The 16,326-nt window shown below is 65.2% G+C and overlaps 2 protein-coding genes across 2 annotated transcripts in view; one reads left to right on the forward strand and one right to left on the reverse strand.

The window, feature by feature from the left end:
• Positions 1 to 12,754, forward strand: part of HCN2 (hyperpolarization activated cyclic nucleotide gated potassium and sodium channel 2) — a 28,498-nt gene extending 15,744 nt beyond the window's left edge. The window contains exons 3-10 of the mRNA XM_029051151.1: positions 1,764 to 1,925; positions 4,036 to 4,254; positions 5,909 to 6,055; positions 6,568 to 6,808; positions 7,084 to 7,248; positions 8,164 to 9,041; positions 11,907 to 12,056; positions 12,479 to 12,754. Of these exons, the coding sequence (XP_028906984.1) occupies positions 1,764 to 1,925; positions 4,036 to 4,254; positions 5,909 to 6,055; positions 6,568 to 6,808; positions 7,084 to 7,248; positions 8,164 to 9,041; positions 11,907 to 12,056; positions 12,479 to 12,754 (2,238 nt within the window). The remainder of the gene's footprint in view (positions 1 to 1,763; positions 1,926 to 4,035; positions 4,255 to 5,908; positions 6,056 to 6,567; positions 6,809 to 7,083; positions 7,249 to 8,163; positions 9,042 to 11,906; positions 12,057 to 12,478) is intronic.
• Positions 12,755 to 13,611: 857 nt separating this feature from the next.
• Positions 13,612 to 16,326, reverse strand: part of POLRMT (RNA polymerase mitochondrial) — a 28,254-nt gene continuing 25,539 nt past the window's right edge. Inside the window, exons 15-21 of the mRNA XM_029051152.2 lie at positions 16,189 to 16,302; positions 16,046 to 16,098; positions 15,726 to 15,824; positions 15,568 to 15,640; positions 15,191 to 15,282; positions 14,881 to 14,951; positions 13,612 to 14,107 (exon numbers count right to left, since the gene is read on the reverse strand). Coding sequence (XP_028906985.1) covers positions 14,058 to 14,107; positions 14,881 to 14,951; positions 15,191 to 15,282; positions 15,568 to 15,640; positions 15,726 to 15,824; positions 16,046 to 16,098; positions 16,189 to 16,302 — 552 coding nt within the window. The 3' untranslated portion in view covers positions 13,612 to 14,057. The remainder of the gene's footprint in view (positions 14,108 to 14,880; positions 14,952 to 15,190; positions 15,283 to 15,567; positions 15,641 to 15,725; positions 15,825 to 16,045; positions 16,099 to 16,188; positions 16,303 to 16,326) is intronic.

Raw genomic sequence — 16,326 nt, forward strand, 5'->3', positions numbered from 1 at the left:
CGCTTAACAAATACTATCATCATCATCACCATTCCCACATCCGTGGGGATCACCTCGACCTATCCCACTGCTGGGGATTAGCCCAGAGAGCAGTTCCTTGGGGACGAAGGGAATCTGGTCTCCCCGCCCAGCCCTCCCGACCCTGCCCAGCCTCTCTTCTCTCTGATGGGGTCCTGGGAGAAGGAATGGGAAGGAGCTGCCAGAGGCCTTGTGAACTGGCACCAGCTAGGGCTCAGGGAAAATCCAAAATCTCTACCCAGCGGTTCAGTGAGACCTTGAAAGACCGTCTTTAGTTCTTTCGGAGGTCTAACCTGAGTCCTTCTCGCTGCCCTGTCATACCCATGTCCTCTTTATCCGCCCGCCGTGGAGCTAAGCACTGACTCATCTCCCTGCCTCTGAGCGAGGAAGACCTCACCGGCTGAGGTCTGGCTGAGCCCTGCAGCCTTCCTGGATTCTCCTGGATCGGCAGGGCCAGCCAGCTCCTCTCCCCACCACTCCCACCGACCTGCCGCACTCCCCGTCCCCAGTGTGTTGACCCTTCACCTGAAGCTGCTAATCCCGGGTTTGGAGTGCCTCCTGGCCCCCCCCCCCCCCCCCCCCCGGCTTTGACTTCATCCTCTCCCGCTGGCACCTTCAGACCCCCACTGAGCTGGGTTCAGGGTAGGCGTGGCTTTGAGCAAGAATAGATTCACGGATGAGCCGTCCACGCTGGGTCACAGGAGGGAAAATCAGGATGGAGAGGGGAGGGTCTAGGATGTTGAATGGTCCGTCCTGGACTAACCATGAGGATGGGTGTCTAGGAGGGCAACCCGGCCCGTGGCCCCTCCATGCATCCTGTTACCACGGACACAGGATCCTGGACTGGATGGACCATGAGTGTGACCCAGGAAAAGCAGTGCCCGTGCTCCACCTTCAGGACCTACACAAAGAGGACCACCCACCCGAGTGGGTGGGGAGGGGGTGGTGGTGGTGTCTGGCCTCCAGCGTGAGGGAGCGGAGGAGGGGAGGGGAAAATAATAGTAATCACTGTGGCATTTGCTAAGCGCTCACTATGTGCCGAGCACTGGGGTAGACACGGGGTAATAGATGGGGCACAGTCCCTGTGCCACGTGGGGCTCACAGTCTAAGGAGACCAGGTATTTCATGTGCCCATTTTACAGATGAAGAAAACTGAGACCCAGAGAAGTGAATCGACTTGCCCGAGGTCACCCAGTGGGCAACTGGTGGAGCCGGGATGAGAACCCAGGTCTCTCTCCTGACTCCCAGACCTGTGCTCCATTCCACTGGGCCATACTGCTTCTCTGCCAACTAGAGGACAAGAGGCTGGAGCTTCCTCCTCTATCTCCCCGATAGGCTCCAAGGACTGTTCTCCAATTCCCAATCCCTCCCCCAGACCTCACCCACTCACCCACTTCAGGGACAAACCTTCAACTCTTGTCTGAGGAGGGAGGAGAAGAAGAGAAGATTCCACAGGGTTTCTCCTCTCTCTCTCTCTTTCTCTCTCTCTGCCTGTCTCCCTTCCTTTTTCTTTCTGTCTTGTTCTCTCTGTGTCTCTTTATCTGTGTGTCTCTTGTTCCATCTCTCTCTCTTTCTGTGTCTTTCTCTTTCTGTCTCTCTTGGTATCTGTGTTCTCTCTCGCGCCACCTCTCACTTTCTGTGTGTGTCTCTCCCTTTCTTTCTCTTTCTGTGTCTCCCTCGAACCATCTCTCCCTCTGTGTCTGTCCCTCCCTTTCTCTCTCTCTCTCTCTCTCTCTCTCACATAGATTTTTCACATGACCTATGACCTGGCCAGTGCCGTCATGCGTATCTTCAACCTCATCAGTATGATGCTGCTGCTGTGTCACTGGGATGGCTGCCTCCAGTTCCTGGTGCCCATGCTGCAGGACTTCCCCAGCAACTGCTGGGTCTCCATCAATGGCATGGTGGTGAGTCCCCAGAGAGCGCCCCCCCCAGCCATCTCTGCCCCCCGCTACCTGGCCTGCCCCTTTCCCTGGGTCTCTGTGTCCTCCCCTTCCCCTTCCGTAGGACATCCTGGCTCCACCCGGGTCCCCCCCCCCCCCACACTCTGCGACCCACTGATGAGTATGGGATTTGGCCCAATTCCTCTTGCCCTCTTGAAGGTGACCCCCGCCCCCCCCCCAGGCCCAAGGGCCCCCATCTGGGCAGGAGCCAGGCCACGCCAAGGTTGTGGTAGTGATGGTGATCTCCATGGGCCTAGGCGTCTGGGTGGGGTGAAGGACCTATGGTCTGGGTGGGAAAGGCTTTGAAATTAAGCGAGGGGACGCGGGGCTCGGGACATGGTGGGGCGTGGGGGGGAGGGGGGGTCAGGGGAGGGAAAGGAAATTACAGTTCTGCTCTTTCTGAGCCCCAGATGGCACCCGAATGGTCTGTATGTCTCCCCTGGCGTGACAGTCTGCCCATGCGTGGGCCTAGGTACCAGGAAGATCTCTGCCCAGGAAATGGTGCACACCGATTCCCACCCCCACCCCCGTCCCCATCCCTTGGGCCTGTCTTTGGACTTGGACGATGCCAGCCGGGAGTACGGAGGGCGGTGCTGGCCCCTGGGCCTAGCCCGCCCCTCCCCCCCCGCCCCCCCCGTTAACCCTTCGTGGTGGGGCCGGGCCGCCTGCCTGTTCAAAGACAGTGATGGGCCGGGCTCTGAGGCACCCCTGACCCTGCGCCAGGAACAGCTGCAGCTGCCGTGAGAGGCCGATTGTTTCCCGGGGCCCAGCCTGGCCGGCCGAGACAATGCCCCACACCACGGCAAGTTTTCCTGAATGGACTCCCCACCCCCCTCAGTCCCCATCTCCGACAGAGAAGAAAGGGTCAGCTGAGGTCCCCGGCCCCACCCCAGGGTGGGAGGGGAGGAGGGAGCCAGCTTGGGACGCTCTCTCTGTCTCACTACATTTCTTCTTCCCCCCAGACCTCTGTTTTGTTCTCCACCTGTTTCTGTCTCTCTGGGTCTCCGCCTCTCTGGGTCTCTGCCTCTCTGGGTCTCTGCCATCTCTGCCTGCCTGCCTGCCTGCCTGTCTGTCTGCGTCTCTGCGTCTGCCCGCCTCCTTTCCCTCCATCCCATAGGCTTCCAGCTCACCCCCTCTCCCTCTTCTGGGCTGCGGTCGTTCCCCCGCCCCCCCACCCCCACCCCGCCTTTCCCCTCCCCCGCGCCCCAGACAGCCTTTCCAGCCCCACACCTGAGACTTCAGTACCCGCGATGTCTTCCTTGGGGTTCTTCCTAGAGAACCACGTGTTGTGCTCAGAGAAGAGGAGGGAGGGATGGAGGGAGGGAGGGAGGGAGGGAGGGAGAGAGGGAGAAGAGGGGATCTGGTTGGGGAAGGGATTTGGCTAGAGGCCTCCGGGAAAACCCAGGAAACCGCCTAGCCCGGCCAGGGTCTCCTGCCTCTTCGGATCCCGTTGTCCTCCTCGGAAATCTCCCTAGTCCCCAGGGCCAGGGCGGGGGCTACCCCCAAGCGGCCTTCGGCCCCCGCTCCTATCTCAGGCTGTGGGCACAGCGGGCCAGGGGTTGGGCCCGCGAGGGAGCTGCCTGGCCACGGCTTGATTGTGTCCCAGGGAGATGGAAACGGTGAGTTTGGAAATCCATTTCCCTCCCTGGGGTTTCAGGTTGGCTCCGTCCCACCTGAACCCTTGGGGGTTGGAAGGAGACCAGCCAGAGACTGGTCGGTGGGCACTAGACCCGGGGCGTCTGCACGGCCCCCGGCAGACCTCTGCCCCCTGAGGACCCCCGGGAGCTCGGGTTCCTTCTGGAAAGGAACATCGTCCCGCTGATCATTGCCGAGCAAGTCAAGCCCCAGAGCGGCTTGTGGGGGCGGGGGGAGGGGGGAGGAGGAAGAGGGGGAGCCAGGGGACTGGTCTCTCTCTCTCTCTCGCTCTCTCTCTCTCCTCCACGGCCCCTTCCCACACCGCTGCCCCGGGAGTCCGGGGTAAACGCTGCCTCTAGCCCCGGCCCCCCCTTACCGTCCCCCGCCCCGCCGGCATCTCCTTACACCCCCTCCCCCCCGCCCCCCGCTGCTGTTGCAGAATAACTCATGGAGCGAGCTGTACTCCTTCGCCCTCTTCAAGGCCATGAGCCACATGCTGTGCATCGGCTACGGGCGCCAGGCCCCCGAAAGCATGACGGACATCTGGCTCACCATGCTCAGCATGATTGTGGGTGCCACGTGCTACGCCATGTTCATCGGCCACGCCACCGCCCTCATCCAGTCTCTCGACTCCTCCCGGCGCCAGTATCAGGAGAAGGTAGGGGAGGCCCGGGGTCTCTCTGGGGAGGGAGGAGATTCCCGTGCAGGCTTCAGGGGCGGGCTGCCTCAAATCCCTACCAGGGGCTCAACCCCCAGAGGTCGAACGTCCTAGAGGTCGGGCATCCTAAAAGTCAGGGGGGAGCAAAGGTCACAGGCCAAGGGAATACGTGAATGGGAGTCGGGACGGGGGAGGGGAGGCCCCACCTGCTCCGCGACTCACGGAGGAGAGGTCGTGGCCACCCGGGACACTCCGGGTCCTCTCTACCAGTGGGGGAGGCCAGGCAGGGATCGGAAGCGGGAGGGACGGCAGGGGGAATACCGTCCGGCGCTTGCTCCTCGGATCCCTGCCAGCATTCCATCCTGTTCATCAGAGGGTTTGGGGGACACCCGGGATCCGACCTCACCCCTTCCCGGAGAAACCTCATTTAGTCATGTTCTCGCCCCCGCACCGCCGCCATGTTCTCCCCCGTCCCCTCTCGAGCTTGTTTCCCAACGGCAGAGTGCTTTCAGGGGTTGAGGGGTCTGCAGAGAGTGGGGGACCCTAGGGGGGAGGCGGGGAAGCGGAGTGCCCGGACGGAGAGCCCCGCCCCTCCCGGGACCCCAACAGGGCTCAGCACCATGGAGAGGAGCACAGGGCTCTCTCCGCCGGGGGCGCGCCGAGCTTCCGGGGCCCAACGAGGGGCTTGGGGGCAAGAGGGTGGGTGTTCGGCTCCACTGTCCTATGAGCTCCTTCTCGTGCTGCCCCCCCCCCCAGTTCCAGGGGGGGAGGTACCATCTGGGAGAGGCTGAGGACTGAGCTACCTTCGCCCTCCCTCCCTCCCCTACTTCTTCTTCTTCCTATCACCCCGACTCCGTGCGGCAAAAGCCCCCGCCTGCCACTCGGATCTCCGCCCAGCCTCCTTCCGCTGGCTCCACCCAGCAGGAAGCCACGCGGCCCCGGCACCCAAACAATTAGCTGGCGGCACCATCCGCCCGGCCGTCACGAGTTCCGGGTGACCTCAGGGCAGCAGCTGGGCAGGGTGAGGACAGCTACAGCTGGTGCCGGGGTCTGGCCCCCGCGGGGACAGAGGCTGGGGGCGAGGGTGAACTTGGCTCCAGGCATCTCCCTCCCCGCCCCGGCAGGCGGCTGGGCCCGGCACTTCCCAGTCACTGGCAGGGAGAGCGTCCTGGCTGTTTCCGGTTCCCACTGGCCCCCCTTCTCGCCTGCTCCTCGGGGCAAGATCCCGAGCCCCTGGAACTGGCTCTGGGTGACGGACGCGTCTTTCATCCTCCGGCCAGTTATCTCCTAGAGGGACCCGTGGGCCGCATCCAGAAAGGGACAGTCTTTGGGGGTTCTGGATCAAGGTCGGGACGGTCCGCGAGCCCCGGGGGTCGCCCCCGTGGGGACTCGGGGGCGCAGACAGACCCGGTGGGTCTGGCCTCTTCGACCCTCCTCCTCCGACCACGCGAGGACGGGGTGGAGGTGGAGACTGATGGAGAGAGGCGGGGCTCCCGGTTTCTCCCTGCTCTTCATTCTGCAGACGATCGGGTGCGGGGACCAGGGCGTGTAGGCGTTGGGGGAGGAATGGGGTGCTGACCTCGGGTCGTGGCGGGGCCTGGCGGCCTAGAGGCGTCCGACGGGGGTCCCTCACTCCACTGTCCTCGGCCCACAGTACAAGCAGGTGGAGCAGTACATGTCCTTCCACAAACTGCCAGCTGATTTCCGCCAGAAGATCCATGACTACTACGAGCACCGTTACCAGGGCAAGATGTTCGACGAGGAGAGTATCCTCGGGGAGCTCAACGGGCCCCTTCGGGAGGTGAGAGGTCTACCGGCTCCCTTTCCCGCTCTGGAGGCTTCCTGAGGCTTGAAGGCCCGGACTGGTTTCTCGGGTGACCCGCGCTCCAGGCCAGAGCTCCCCTGGGGGCGGGAAGGGAGAGGGGTTCCCAGTCTGGTCTGGGTTTTTTTTTTTGGCGGGGGAGGGCGGCGAATCGCTGAGAAACGGGACCGGCTTCAGGTGGTTAACAGAGGCATCTGCCTCAGGGTGCACCATCAAGGGGGTGGTAGGTGGCGGTAATTTCTGGCCTCGGGGCAGCCAGATCAAACCATCAGTCACAGTGGTAATTCTGACTCGCTCACTATGTGCAGAGCACGGTACGAAGCGCTTGGGAGAGCGTGATTCCACAGAATTAGCGGACACGTTCCCGGCCCATAATGAGCAAGCGCTAGAGGCCGGACCGCGCTGGGCGACCCGGCAGTAGGCCTCGCTCCCTCGCCCTTCCCCCTCCCCGCCTCACTCTTCCCCGGTCCCTCTCCACCCCTGTCTTGTAGGAGATTGTGAACTTCAACTGCCGGAAGCTGGTAGCCTCCATGCCCCTCTTCGCCAACGCCGACCCCAATTTCGTCACGGCCATGCTAACTAAACTCAAGTTCGAGGTCTTCCAGCCGGGGGATTATATCATCCGGGAGGGCACAATCGGCAAGAAGATGTACTTCATCCAGCACGGGGTGGTCAGTGTCCTCACCAAGGGCAACAAGGAGATGAAACTCTCCGACGGCTCCTACTTTGGCGGTGAGTGGCTGGGGCGGGGATAGAGAGCCAGAGGAAGGAGGACAAGAGGCGGGGGTGGGGGCGCCTCCGAAACGAGACCCTGGGGCTGAGGCCCGGGGAGATCTGGAGATGGAGATGGTCGCCGCCGGCGGAAAAAAAGTCTCCTCCCGATGGTCTCCCCCCCACCCCCTCCCACCTCGCCTCCCCTCCAGCCCTGGTCGGTGACCCGAGGGAGGGAGCGGGGCGGAGGGGTAGGTTGTGGTGCCTGGGCATTGACGGGTGCCGGGCTCTCCTAGAAATCTGCCTGCTGACCCGGGGCCGGCGCACGGCCAGCGTGCGGGCCGACACCTATTGCCGTCTGTACTCGCTGAGCGTGGACAACTTCAACGAGGTGCTGGAGGAGTATCCCATGATGCGCCGCGCCTTTGAAACCGTGGCCATCGACCGGCTGGACCGCATCGGTGCGAAAAGGGGAGAGGATCCGGGGCCCCCTGAGGGTTGGAGCACAAGGAGACTCGAGGCGGTGGAAGGCTGAGGGGAGCGGGAAGCCCAGGATCAGGGGTTTGAATGGCACGGGGGGCCCCAGGCTCGGACAACCCCAAGGCAGCAGGGTTTTTTGTTGGTTTTTTTTTTTTTTTTAAAAAAAGTGTTTATTAAACGCTTACTGGGTGCCGGGCGCTGTACTGAGCGCTGGGGTAGGTGCGAGTTAATCCGATGGGAAACAATCCGGGTCCCACATGGGGCTCAGAGTCTTAATCCCCATTTTACAGAGGAGGGAACTGAGGCCCCAGGTCATCCAGCAGACAAGTTGGCGGAGCCGGGATTAGAACCCAAATCCTTCTGACTCCCAGACCCTGTCGGGCCGCTCTTTCCCTCCCCGGGGTCCTCCGCCCTGCCAGCTCCACCCAATCTCCCGGGGCATCTAGAATAATAATATCGGTATTTGTTAAGCGCTTACTATGTGCAGAGCACCGTTCTAAGCGCTGGGGTAGATACAGGGGAATCAGGTGGTCCCACGTGAGGCTCACAGTCTTTTTACAGATGAGGCACAGAGAGGTGAAGTGACTTGCCCGAGGTCACACAGCTGACAAGTGGCGGAGCCGGGATTTGAACCCATGACCTTTGCCTCCCAAGCCCGGGCTCTTTCCACTGAGCCACGCTGCTTCTCTGCCCGATCTGTGTCCCCAGGGGTCCCCTGCCGACCAGAGACCGAAGGGGGCGGGAAGTGGGAAATGGACATTTCCAAGAGTCCGGCTGAAGATTCCAGGGCCCCAGGGGTGCGCGGGTGTTTGTGCGCGGGGTGTTTCGGGAGGAGGTCCTGGCCTCCTTCCCCTCACATCCCCGCAAGACTCACCTCCTCCCTCCCTCCCTCCCAGGCAAAAAGAACTCCATCCTCCTCCACAAAGTCCAGCATGACCTCAACTCGGGGGTCTTCAACAATCAGGAGAATGAAATCATCCAGGAGATCGTCAAGTATGACCGGGAAATGGTACAGCAGGCGGAGCACGCAGCCCTGTACCCGCCCCCCCAGCCCCAGGTCACCTCGGCTATTGCCACGCTGCAGCAGGCCGTGGCCATGAGCTTCTGCCCCCAGATGGCCAGCCCCCTGGTGGGGCCCTTGGCCCTCAGCTCGCCCCGCATGATGCGCCGCCTGCAGTATGCCCAGGCCATGCCCAGCCCCTTCTCCGTCTCACCCGTCCTGCTCCAGCAGCAGCAGCAGCAGCCGCCGCCGCCGCAGCAGCCGCCGCCGCCGCCGTCGCAGTCGCAGCAGCCGCCGTCGCAGCAGCCGCCGCCTCCGCCCGCCGTGCCCACCCCCCAGGGCCTCCCGGCCTCCACCAGCGCCTTCACCTCAGTGGTGTCCAGCCCCCCGTCCCAGAGCCCCATGGCCAGCCGGACCTTCCCCTACGGGGCCAGAGGGGAGGCCGGCTCGCAGTTGTCTCTGTCGCAGGCCCGGGGCCCCGGCTCGCCCCAGCGCCCGGCCGTCCACAAGAGCACACAGGCTCTGCACACCAGCTGCTTGAGCCAGGAGTCCCGGCCCCTGTCGGCCTCTCAGCCCTCCCTCCCCCACGGGGCCTCCCAGCCGGCGGTCCCCAGCCCCCCTCCCTCGGCCCGGGAGTCCAGCAGCTCCGTCGGTGGGCCCTCCCGGCTGGGCCCCGGGCCCCCCCGCCTGGCCCTGCCCCACCAGCTGTCCAGCGGCTCGGTGTACGTGCCGGGCCTGGCTCAGGACTCTGGGGTCCCCCGCAAGGATTCGGTGGTGAGCGTGCCTGACACGGACTCAGCCAGATCCCGCCTCTCCTCCAACTTGTGACCTTCGCAGCGGCCTAGGATGGGAATGGGGGCCGGGGCGGGGGGGGGGGGGGGAGGGAGGAAGGCCGGGGGAGGGGGGGCGCGGGGGGGGGGACGGGGGCCGAGGTCCAAAGAGAGCATGTCCAGACCCTTCTTCTCTGGTCAGGGGGAGGGGGACGCCGCCGCCCGCCCCTCTTCCCAGGACTGACTTGAAGCCCACCCCAGCCGCCGTTCCCTTCGACTCCCCGGGGGGAGCCGCCCCCTCCCTGCCCCCGACCGCCCCCCCCCCCCACCCCCGGGCTCCAGGACCCAATCGGGCCTCCCCGCGCCCAAACACCCACCCACCCGCCCCCGCTCTCTCCACCCCCGCCCCCACCAGAGCGGTCGACTGTCTGAGACCAAAGCCTGGTCTCATCGCTGCTGACATTTCTGGTGGGGGGGAGGAGGGGGGGGAGAGGGGGCACCAGCCATCCCGCCGCACCATAGAAGCCATATAGAAGATAAAGATACAATGTATAGGGGATCTATAGCGTAATATATTTGGGTGTGAGTGGGGGGAGGGACGGCGAGACTCCCGCTCTAAAGGGGGGTCTGGGCCTGCGGGGTGGGGGGTGGGGGGGAGGGAGACACCTGGGGATGGGGGGTGGGGGTGGGGCCGAGCTTTGTATATAGGGGTTCGGGGGAGAATGGGGGACCTGAATCTTCTACCGCCTCCCCGCCCCGGCTCGCTGCCCCAACCTGGAAGTTTTCGGGAGCCCTCGGTCCATGGGGCGGTGGCGCGGGGAAGCCGTCTTCCTCTTTCCCCCTCCATCACCCAGGCCAGGCTGTCCCGCACTTAGGCCCGGGCGGGGTTAGGATCCCTGCCCCCCTCCCCCTCCCCCCAGCTCCCTTTCCCGCCCAGCGGGCGTCACTTCACCTCTGTGCCTGTTTTCCCCACCTAAATGGGGAGCATCTCACTGCCCTGCCTCCTGACGGGGAGGGGTGCTCGGAGACTTTTGGGCGGAGGGCGCTGTAAATCGGGGCGGTCCCTCTCGCTGGCAGACTCTTCCCCCCCTTTAGGCCCGAGCTGGGGACCGTTGTGAAGTCTGCACCGGTGGCCCCCGGACCCGGAGGGGAGGAAGTGGAAAGCGTCTCGTGGGAGGGGGAGGGGAGGTAGGGTGCGTGTGCGGGAAGGGGTCGGGGGTTGCGGGGGGGGGGGCGGTGGGGGTGAAGCGACAGAAGGGAAGGGATAGGGGTAAGATAAGTAGGTAGAGGGCAGGTCGGGGAGATGAGCGAGAAGCAGGCAGGTCTGCTGCTGCATTCCCGACTGGAGTCCCACGTGTATCCTGTGTGCATGTGCGTGCGCGTGTAAGTGTGCATGTGTGTGCGTGCGTGTGTGGTCGGTCAGTGTTTTTCGTTTGGGTTTTTGGTTTTTTTTTTTCGGTACAATAGCCAAGCCAACCACCCCACCAGCTGGCTCTGTGCTGCTCCCCTCATGGCAATAACCTGGCATGTCCTGGAGCCCTGAAAGCCGTCACCCTCTCCCCACACCCATCGCTCCAGGGCCCGACGGGCCCCCGGGCGTGTGCATGCGTGTGGATGAGTGTGTGTGCGTGTGTGTGCGCGCGTGTGGCGTCCCGCTGCTGCCGTCCCCACGTCCGCCCGTGTGTGCGTGTCTCCGTTGGCGTGCCGTGTCGTCTGTTCCCCGTGTGCTCGTCTCCGCATGTGTCTCGCGCCCGGTTTTGGCGTCCACCCCCTCCTCTTCCCTCCCGGGCCCCGCTGGACCTCGGGGGTCGGGGACAGGCTGGCGGGAACGGGGCTGCCCGTTCAGACGGGATGAGTCCCCGGGCCGGACGGGACGGCTGGCTCCGGCCCCCCCCCCCCCCCCCCCCCCCCCCCCAACTCCCTCCGCTTGGGAGGGATGGCTCGCCTTCCCGGGAGCCCTGGGGGTTTTGTCGGAGTGGGGGGTGGGAAAGGAGCCCGGGGAGGAGGGGCAACGGCGCTGATCGAGGAGGGGAGAAAGGGAGGGCCTGCCCCCTCCCCCCCAGATCAGCTCTTCGGCCCCGGGGCGCCGAGCCCCCAGCCGGGGCCGAACCGCCGAAGAGCCCCATCTGCTCCCCACCGGGCAGAGCGCATCGCCAGAATTTGGGGTCCCCGTGACCGACCGGGCTCCTTCCCATCTCCCTGGGGCCGCGGGATCTCTGATCGGTGACCGGGGAGGTGGTGAGGCGGGGGGGGGGGGGGGAGAGAGAGGGGGAGAGAGAAGTCCGGGGCCGGCTGGGTTATCGAAGACCTCCCGGGGCCCTGCGGAGCAGAGCAGGCTGGAGGACCCAGGGGAAACGGCCCGGGCCCCTCCTTGCTCCAAGGTTTGGGAGGCCTCCCTCGGGCAGCGCCCCCCTTGCTCGGTTTCCGCTGGGTTTTTTTTAATCAACGCCCTCCCTCCGGCCGCGTAACCGCACTAACGACCGCCCGCCTCTGTGCCCGTCCCTGCTGCACTGCAGTCCCCAACCCCCTGCCAAGCCCCTTCCCCCTCCAGCCCGCCGCCGCCGCCGCCGCCGCCACCACCGTTCTGTTGAATGTATAACTGATAACGGAGCTAAAAAGGCAGCAGTTTCCCTGGCCCGGCAGCGAGAATCCAGACTAACCCGAGACTGCAGGGCCTGCCCCTCACCGCTCCTCCTCCCCCCTCAACCTCCCATCCCGTGCAATAAACATGAAAGCATTGGCAGACGACTGCTGTGTCTGGCTTCTGTCTCTGCCCCACACCGCCCAGCCCTTCCTCTGCGCCTCCTGTTGCCCCAGCGCCGGACTCCGGCTTCGGGGGGGGGGGGGGTGTCTCCCCCACCCTCCTTAGCCTGAGCTCCGGGCGGATGACCCGCTGGTACGTAGGCAACTCCTTCCCGAAACCCTCTCACCCTGGCGGGCAGCCCCTCTCTGGATCGACCGGCCCGGGAAGAAAGTAGAAGGGCCCAAAGCGACGGCGAACCACTACCGGGGAGGGGTGGTAAGCGTTGGAGTTGTAGGCAGCGACCGGTGGGGACTCCTGCCTCTCCACCCCACCCCACCCCGGGAAGGACTTGAGAGCCCGCGCGAAGCAGCGGCGGTGGGGCGAGAGAAGGGCAGCGGCAGATTACGGCTCCTTTCCCTTCCAGGCAGCCGGGGGACGCGGTGCGGTCTCCCCGTCCCCACCCATCGGGGCAGGGGGCCGGGGGCCGGGGACCTTCTGACCCCCAAGGGCCCCGCCAGCCAAGGAAGGAGGGGACCCAGCAGATCCCAGAGATGGATTCATCTCTCTGCCTTTCCCAAGCTTCCAGTTGCGATCCTCCCCCCTACCCTGGGGTAGAGATCTCACCAAGGACAGAGGAGGTCAAAGGTCAATGGTCAACCCCCCCCCCCCCCAACCCGGCACCCAACTCCCAACCACAGCTGCGTTTCAACATCCAGCCCGCGTCACGACGGGGCCGGGCGGCCGGCCCCGCGCCTCGGCGGAGGGCGGGCCTCCGCCGGGAAGCCGGCCTGGGCTCCGAGGGCCCGAGCTGGCAATCTACTGTCACGGTCGGGGACGGGGAGGACGGCCACGGGGTGCGGGAGGAAGGACTCAAGTGTCACCTCGCTACGGCCCCGGTCACCGTGCCCGCGCATCCGTCGTCGTGGGAGGGCGCGGGGTGGCGGGGGATGGGGAGGCGCACCCATCTCCAGTAGTCCCACGGAACCCAGCGCTCGGATCTCGGCGCGTCTCGGCAAGACGTCGGCTGGCCGGCCAGCTTACCGCCCACCGCCCCAGCCCCGGGGCCCCGGGGCGGGAGCCGGGGCAGGATGGAGTCAGGGGAGACCGAGTGCGGCGGGGAAGCCGGCGAGCCTGCGGCACCGGGCCCAGAGTGCCGAAACCGCCCCGCGCCCGGCTCGTCCAACCAGCTTGGGAAGCCAGGACAGAACCCGGGAGCCCCGATGCCCGGGACCCGTTAGGGCACCGCCAGGAGAAATGGGGGAGGGGGCGGCGAGGTGCTACCCTGGCCTGCTCCAGCCACTCCTAACCCCGAGAAACAAAGTCCTCCGGTAGGCCCCCGCCTCCTCCAGGAGGCCTTCCCAGACTTGTCCTTCATCGTACTCGTTAAATGCTCTCTCTGGGCTGGGCACCGTACTAAGCGCTGGGGCAGAGGCCAGATAATTAGGTCGGATACGGTCCCTGTCCCACGTGGGACGCGCCGCCGAGACCGAGGCACGGAGCGGTCACCTGACTTGCCGGAGGTCAAACGGCAGACGTCTGCGGCAGAGCCGGGGCTCCCTGTCTTATTTCTCCCCAACTGCCATCTCAGCACTTCCGCCTCACCTCGGGCCCACCCTGCCCCCACGGCACGTCCCCCCACCTCTCTATACCTTATTTCTTCTTCCTACCTAGAATTTATTTTGGTGACTTCCTCTCTCTCTAGTCTGTCAGCTGCTCGAGAGTCGAGATCACGTCTTCTGACCCTTGCCCTCGGCCAAGCACCCGGCACGGTGCCGGGGCCCGGGAGGCACGCTCTACCTCTCGGATCGACCGATTGAAACCACCCGCCTCCTGTCCCTTCACGGTACGCTGGAGCTGTTTTATTTACGTCCTCGTACTCTTTGGTGAGCTGGCTCACCCTTGCCCGCTGGACAAAGGCTGAGGACTCGGCCTCCCTTCCCGGACAGGGGGAGCGGCAGGGAGGCTCCTGGGAGCCAGGCCCGTCCCCCGCCCGGCTGGGCTCGGGGCGGTCTTTGCTCGGGGCCCCGGTTCGGTCCCAAGACTCGGGCTGGGCGGGCCCCGCGGGACGGCGCCACTCCCGACCAGCCCACCCACACGTCCCCCGCGGCAGATCTGGGCAGGGAGGACGGATGGAGGCCCCGGCGCCTGTCGCCGTTCGTGGCCCGACAACAACGGGTCCCCGGTGCCCCGAGGCGGAGGGCGGGGCCGATCCTCGGCCCGGGTCCGCCAAGTCCACGCTGGGGGAAGGCCACGGAGAGACGGCTTTCGGCGCTGGTTTCAGCTGAAGAAATAGACGGACTCCTTCACCTTCTGCAGGTCAAAGTCTCCTGGCGGGGGGAAGAACAGAGAGATCACCGGGAGCCGTTGCCAGCTTCACTGGGGAAATCAGCCGCAGGGGAGGGGCAGTGAGGGAAATGATGACTGAGGAAGGCAGGGTGCTCCGGTCCAGGATTCCTGGGTCCCCGTTACCCGTTCCGCCGGCCTCCCCTCCCCCACCCGCACAGAGCAAGGTGTTGGGTATGACTCACTGCCCTGGGGCTGGGCCGAGGCCAGGCCCGGGCCAGCCTCCGCCCTGGCGGGGCTACTCCGCTCCAGGTTTTCCAGTTGGCTGCTTGGATGGAGAGCCCCGCCCCGCCCGCCCGCCCGCCCTGCCAGCCAGCACAGAGGGGATGGGACCTAGGCCAGGATGTAGGAGGCAACAGGCTGGTGCCGGAGGGAGAGGAATTCATTCCAGGCTCTGGGCTAGTGGGGGAAGGAGGAGCCGGGCGGGGGGGGGGGGGGGGAAGGGGAGGAGGGCAGGGAGATGGGGGGCAGGAGGTGGGGTGGGGAGAGAAGAAGAAGAATAATGCTATTTGTCAAGCGCTCACTATGTGCCAGAAACGTCCCTCTCCTCCACCCTGCCCTCACATAGCCAGCCACAACTGGGAGCCAGTGGAGCACCCTTAGGGAGTCTGACTAGAGGAAGGGGGAGTGGGTGGCAGAGCGGGGCTGGTGCGGGAGCGATCCCGAGAGAGGTGGACCGGAGGGGCGGGGAGATTCCGAGCGGACATCCGCCGCCAGCTGGACGAGGCCCCCGGGGACCCCACCCCACCCCACCCACCTGTTGCAGGAACACGAGCCAGCACCTTCAGCATCTCCGGGCCCAGCTTGTCCTTGCTGTGGGGCTTGAGGCTAAATCACAGGAGGCGGCGACAGCTTTACTAACTGCCCCCTTTCAACGGCTGGGAAAGGGGGTCCCGGGCCAGAAGAGGGCAGACCTGGGGGGGGGGGGGAGGACGAGGGCAAGTGGGAGAAGGGAAGCCTCCGCTCTCGACAAAGGACAGAGGACAATGGCGGGGAGGGAGAGGGGATCTCAGGGAGGAAGTCTCAGTTGGCGGAGGGCAAGGGGATTGGAGGCGCCGGCTACTCACGGGATCTTGGAGCAGTATTTCTGCACCAGGAAGTCGGACAGGTTCTGAAGGATGGGCTGGCTGTGCAGGTTCACAAACTGTTCACGACAGACCTGGAGGGAGAGAGATGGCAGGGAGGTGAGGGGCTGTGGGAATCGTTTCTGATGGCTTTTTTTTGGGGGGGGGGGGGGGGCGGGGAGGGAAGCAGATTTCGAGGACCGAGGGCCACGGGCAGCCCTGGGGGCTGGATCCCGGGTGTGTGGGGGCGGGGGGGGAGAGGGGCAGGCAGTCAATCGCAGGTCAGTTTTCCTCATTCGTGACATCCAGCGTGGAATGTGCGTGGGTGTGGGTGTGGAGGGGGGTGGGGGGCCCAGGCAGACAATCGCAGGTCAGTTTGCCTTGTTCATGACGTCCAGCGTGGAGGCGTGAGTCCAGAAGCAGTCGTGCACGGACACGAAGGTCAGCCCCTCGCTGGGAAGTCAAGGAGAGCCGGATCAGCGTCTGCCCAGCTCGCTCTCCACCCACCTGACCCCCGACGAGGCACCGCCACGCCCACCTGTAGCAGTGGAGAGCCGTCAGCATCATGTGGGTGGAGTCGAGCGAGTGGATGAAGTTGGGGGGGAAGGCATTCTTCTGCTTCATGGTGTTGGGCTTCCTGTTCCGGGAACGGCAGTGGGTCACGAGGAAGGGAGGGAGGGAACGGGCCCAGCCGGGTCAGGCTGCCCCCCCACCCCACCCCACCCCAAGATGGACCGGCAGGTCCCGCCCAGAACCCAAGCGGGTCACCCAATACCCGCCTCGGGGATGAGGACGAGGAGGGGTGGTCCAGCACACCCCCTCCCCCCGACCCCAAACACCCACGGCCCAGGCACGCACTGGCCCGTATCCGAGTTGACCCGCAGGCTCACTCTCTGCAAGTTGCTGTTTACCTGGGGCGAGAAGAACAGAGCCGGGGTCACCCCGGGGCCCGCCCGGGGAGGGGAGGCCCGGGGGAAGGACGGTAGGACGGACAGACTTACGACGACCATCCTGTCCCGGTGATAGGGCTGGATGAGGGGGAGGCCCAGGGGCGTGACCCACTCCACCGTCTGACCCGACCTGGAGATCAACCGGGCGCTTTCCGTCAGCCAGAGCTGCAAAAGGCCGAGACGACAATA

The sequence above is a fragment of the Ornithorhynchus anatinus genome, chromosome X1, assembly GCF_004115215.2.
Source record: "Ornithorhynchus anatinus isolate Pmale09 chromosome X1, mOrnAna1.pri.v4, whole genome shotgun sequence".
NCBI classification, from domain to species: Eukaryota; Metazoa; Chordata; class Mammalia; order Monotremata; family Ornithorhynchidae; genus Ornithorhynchus; species Ornithorhynchus anatinus.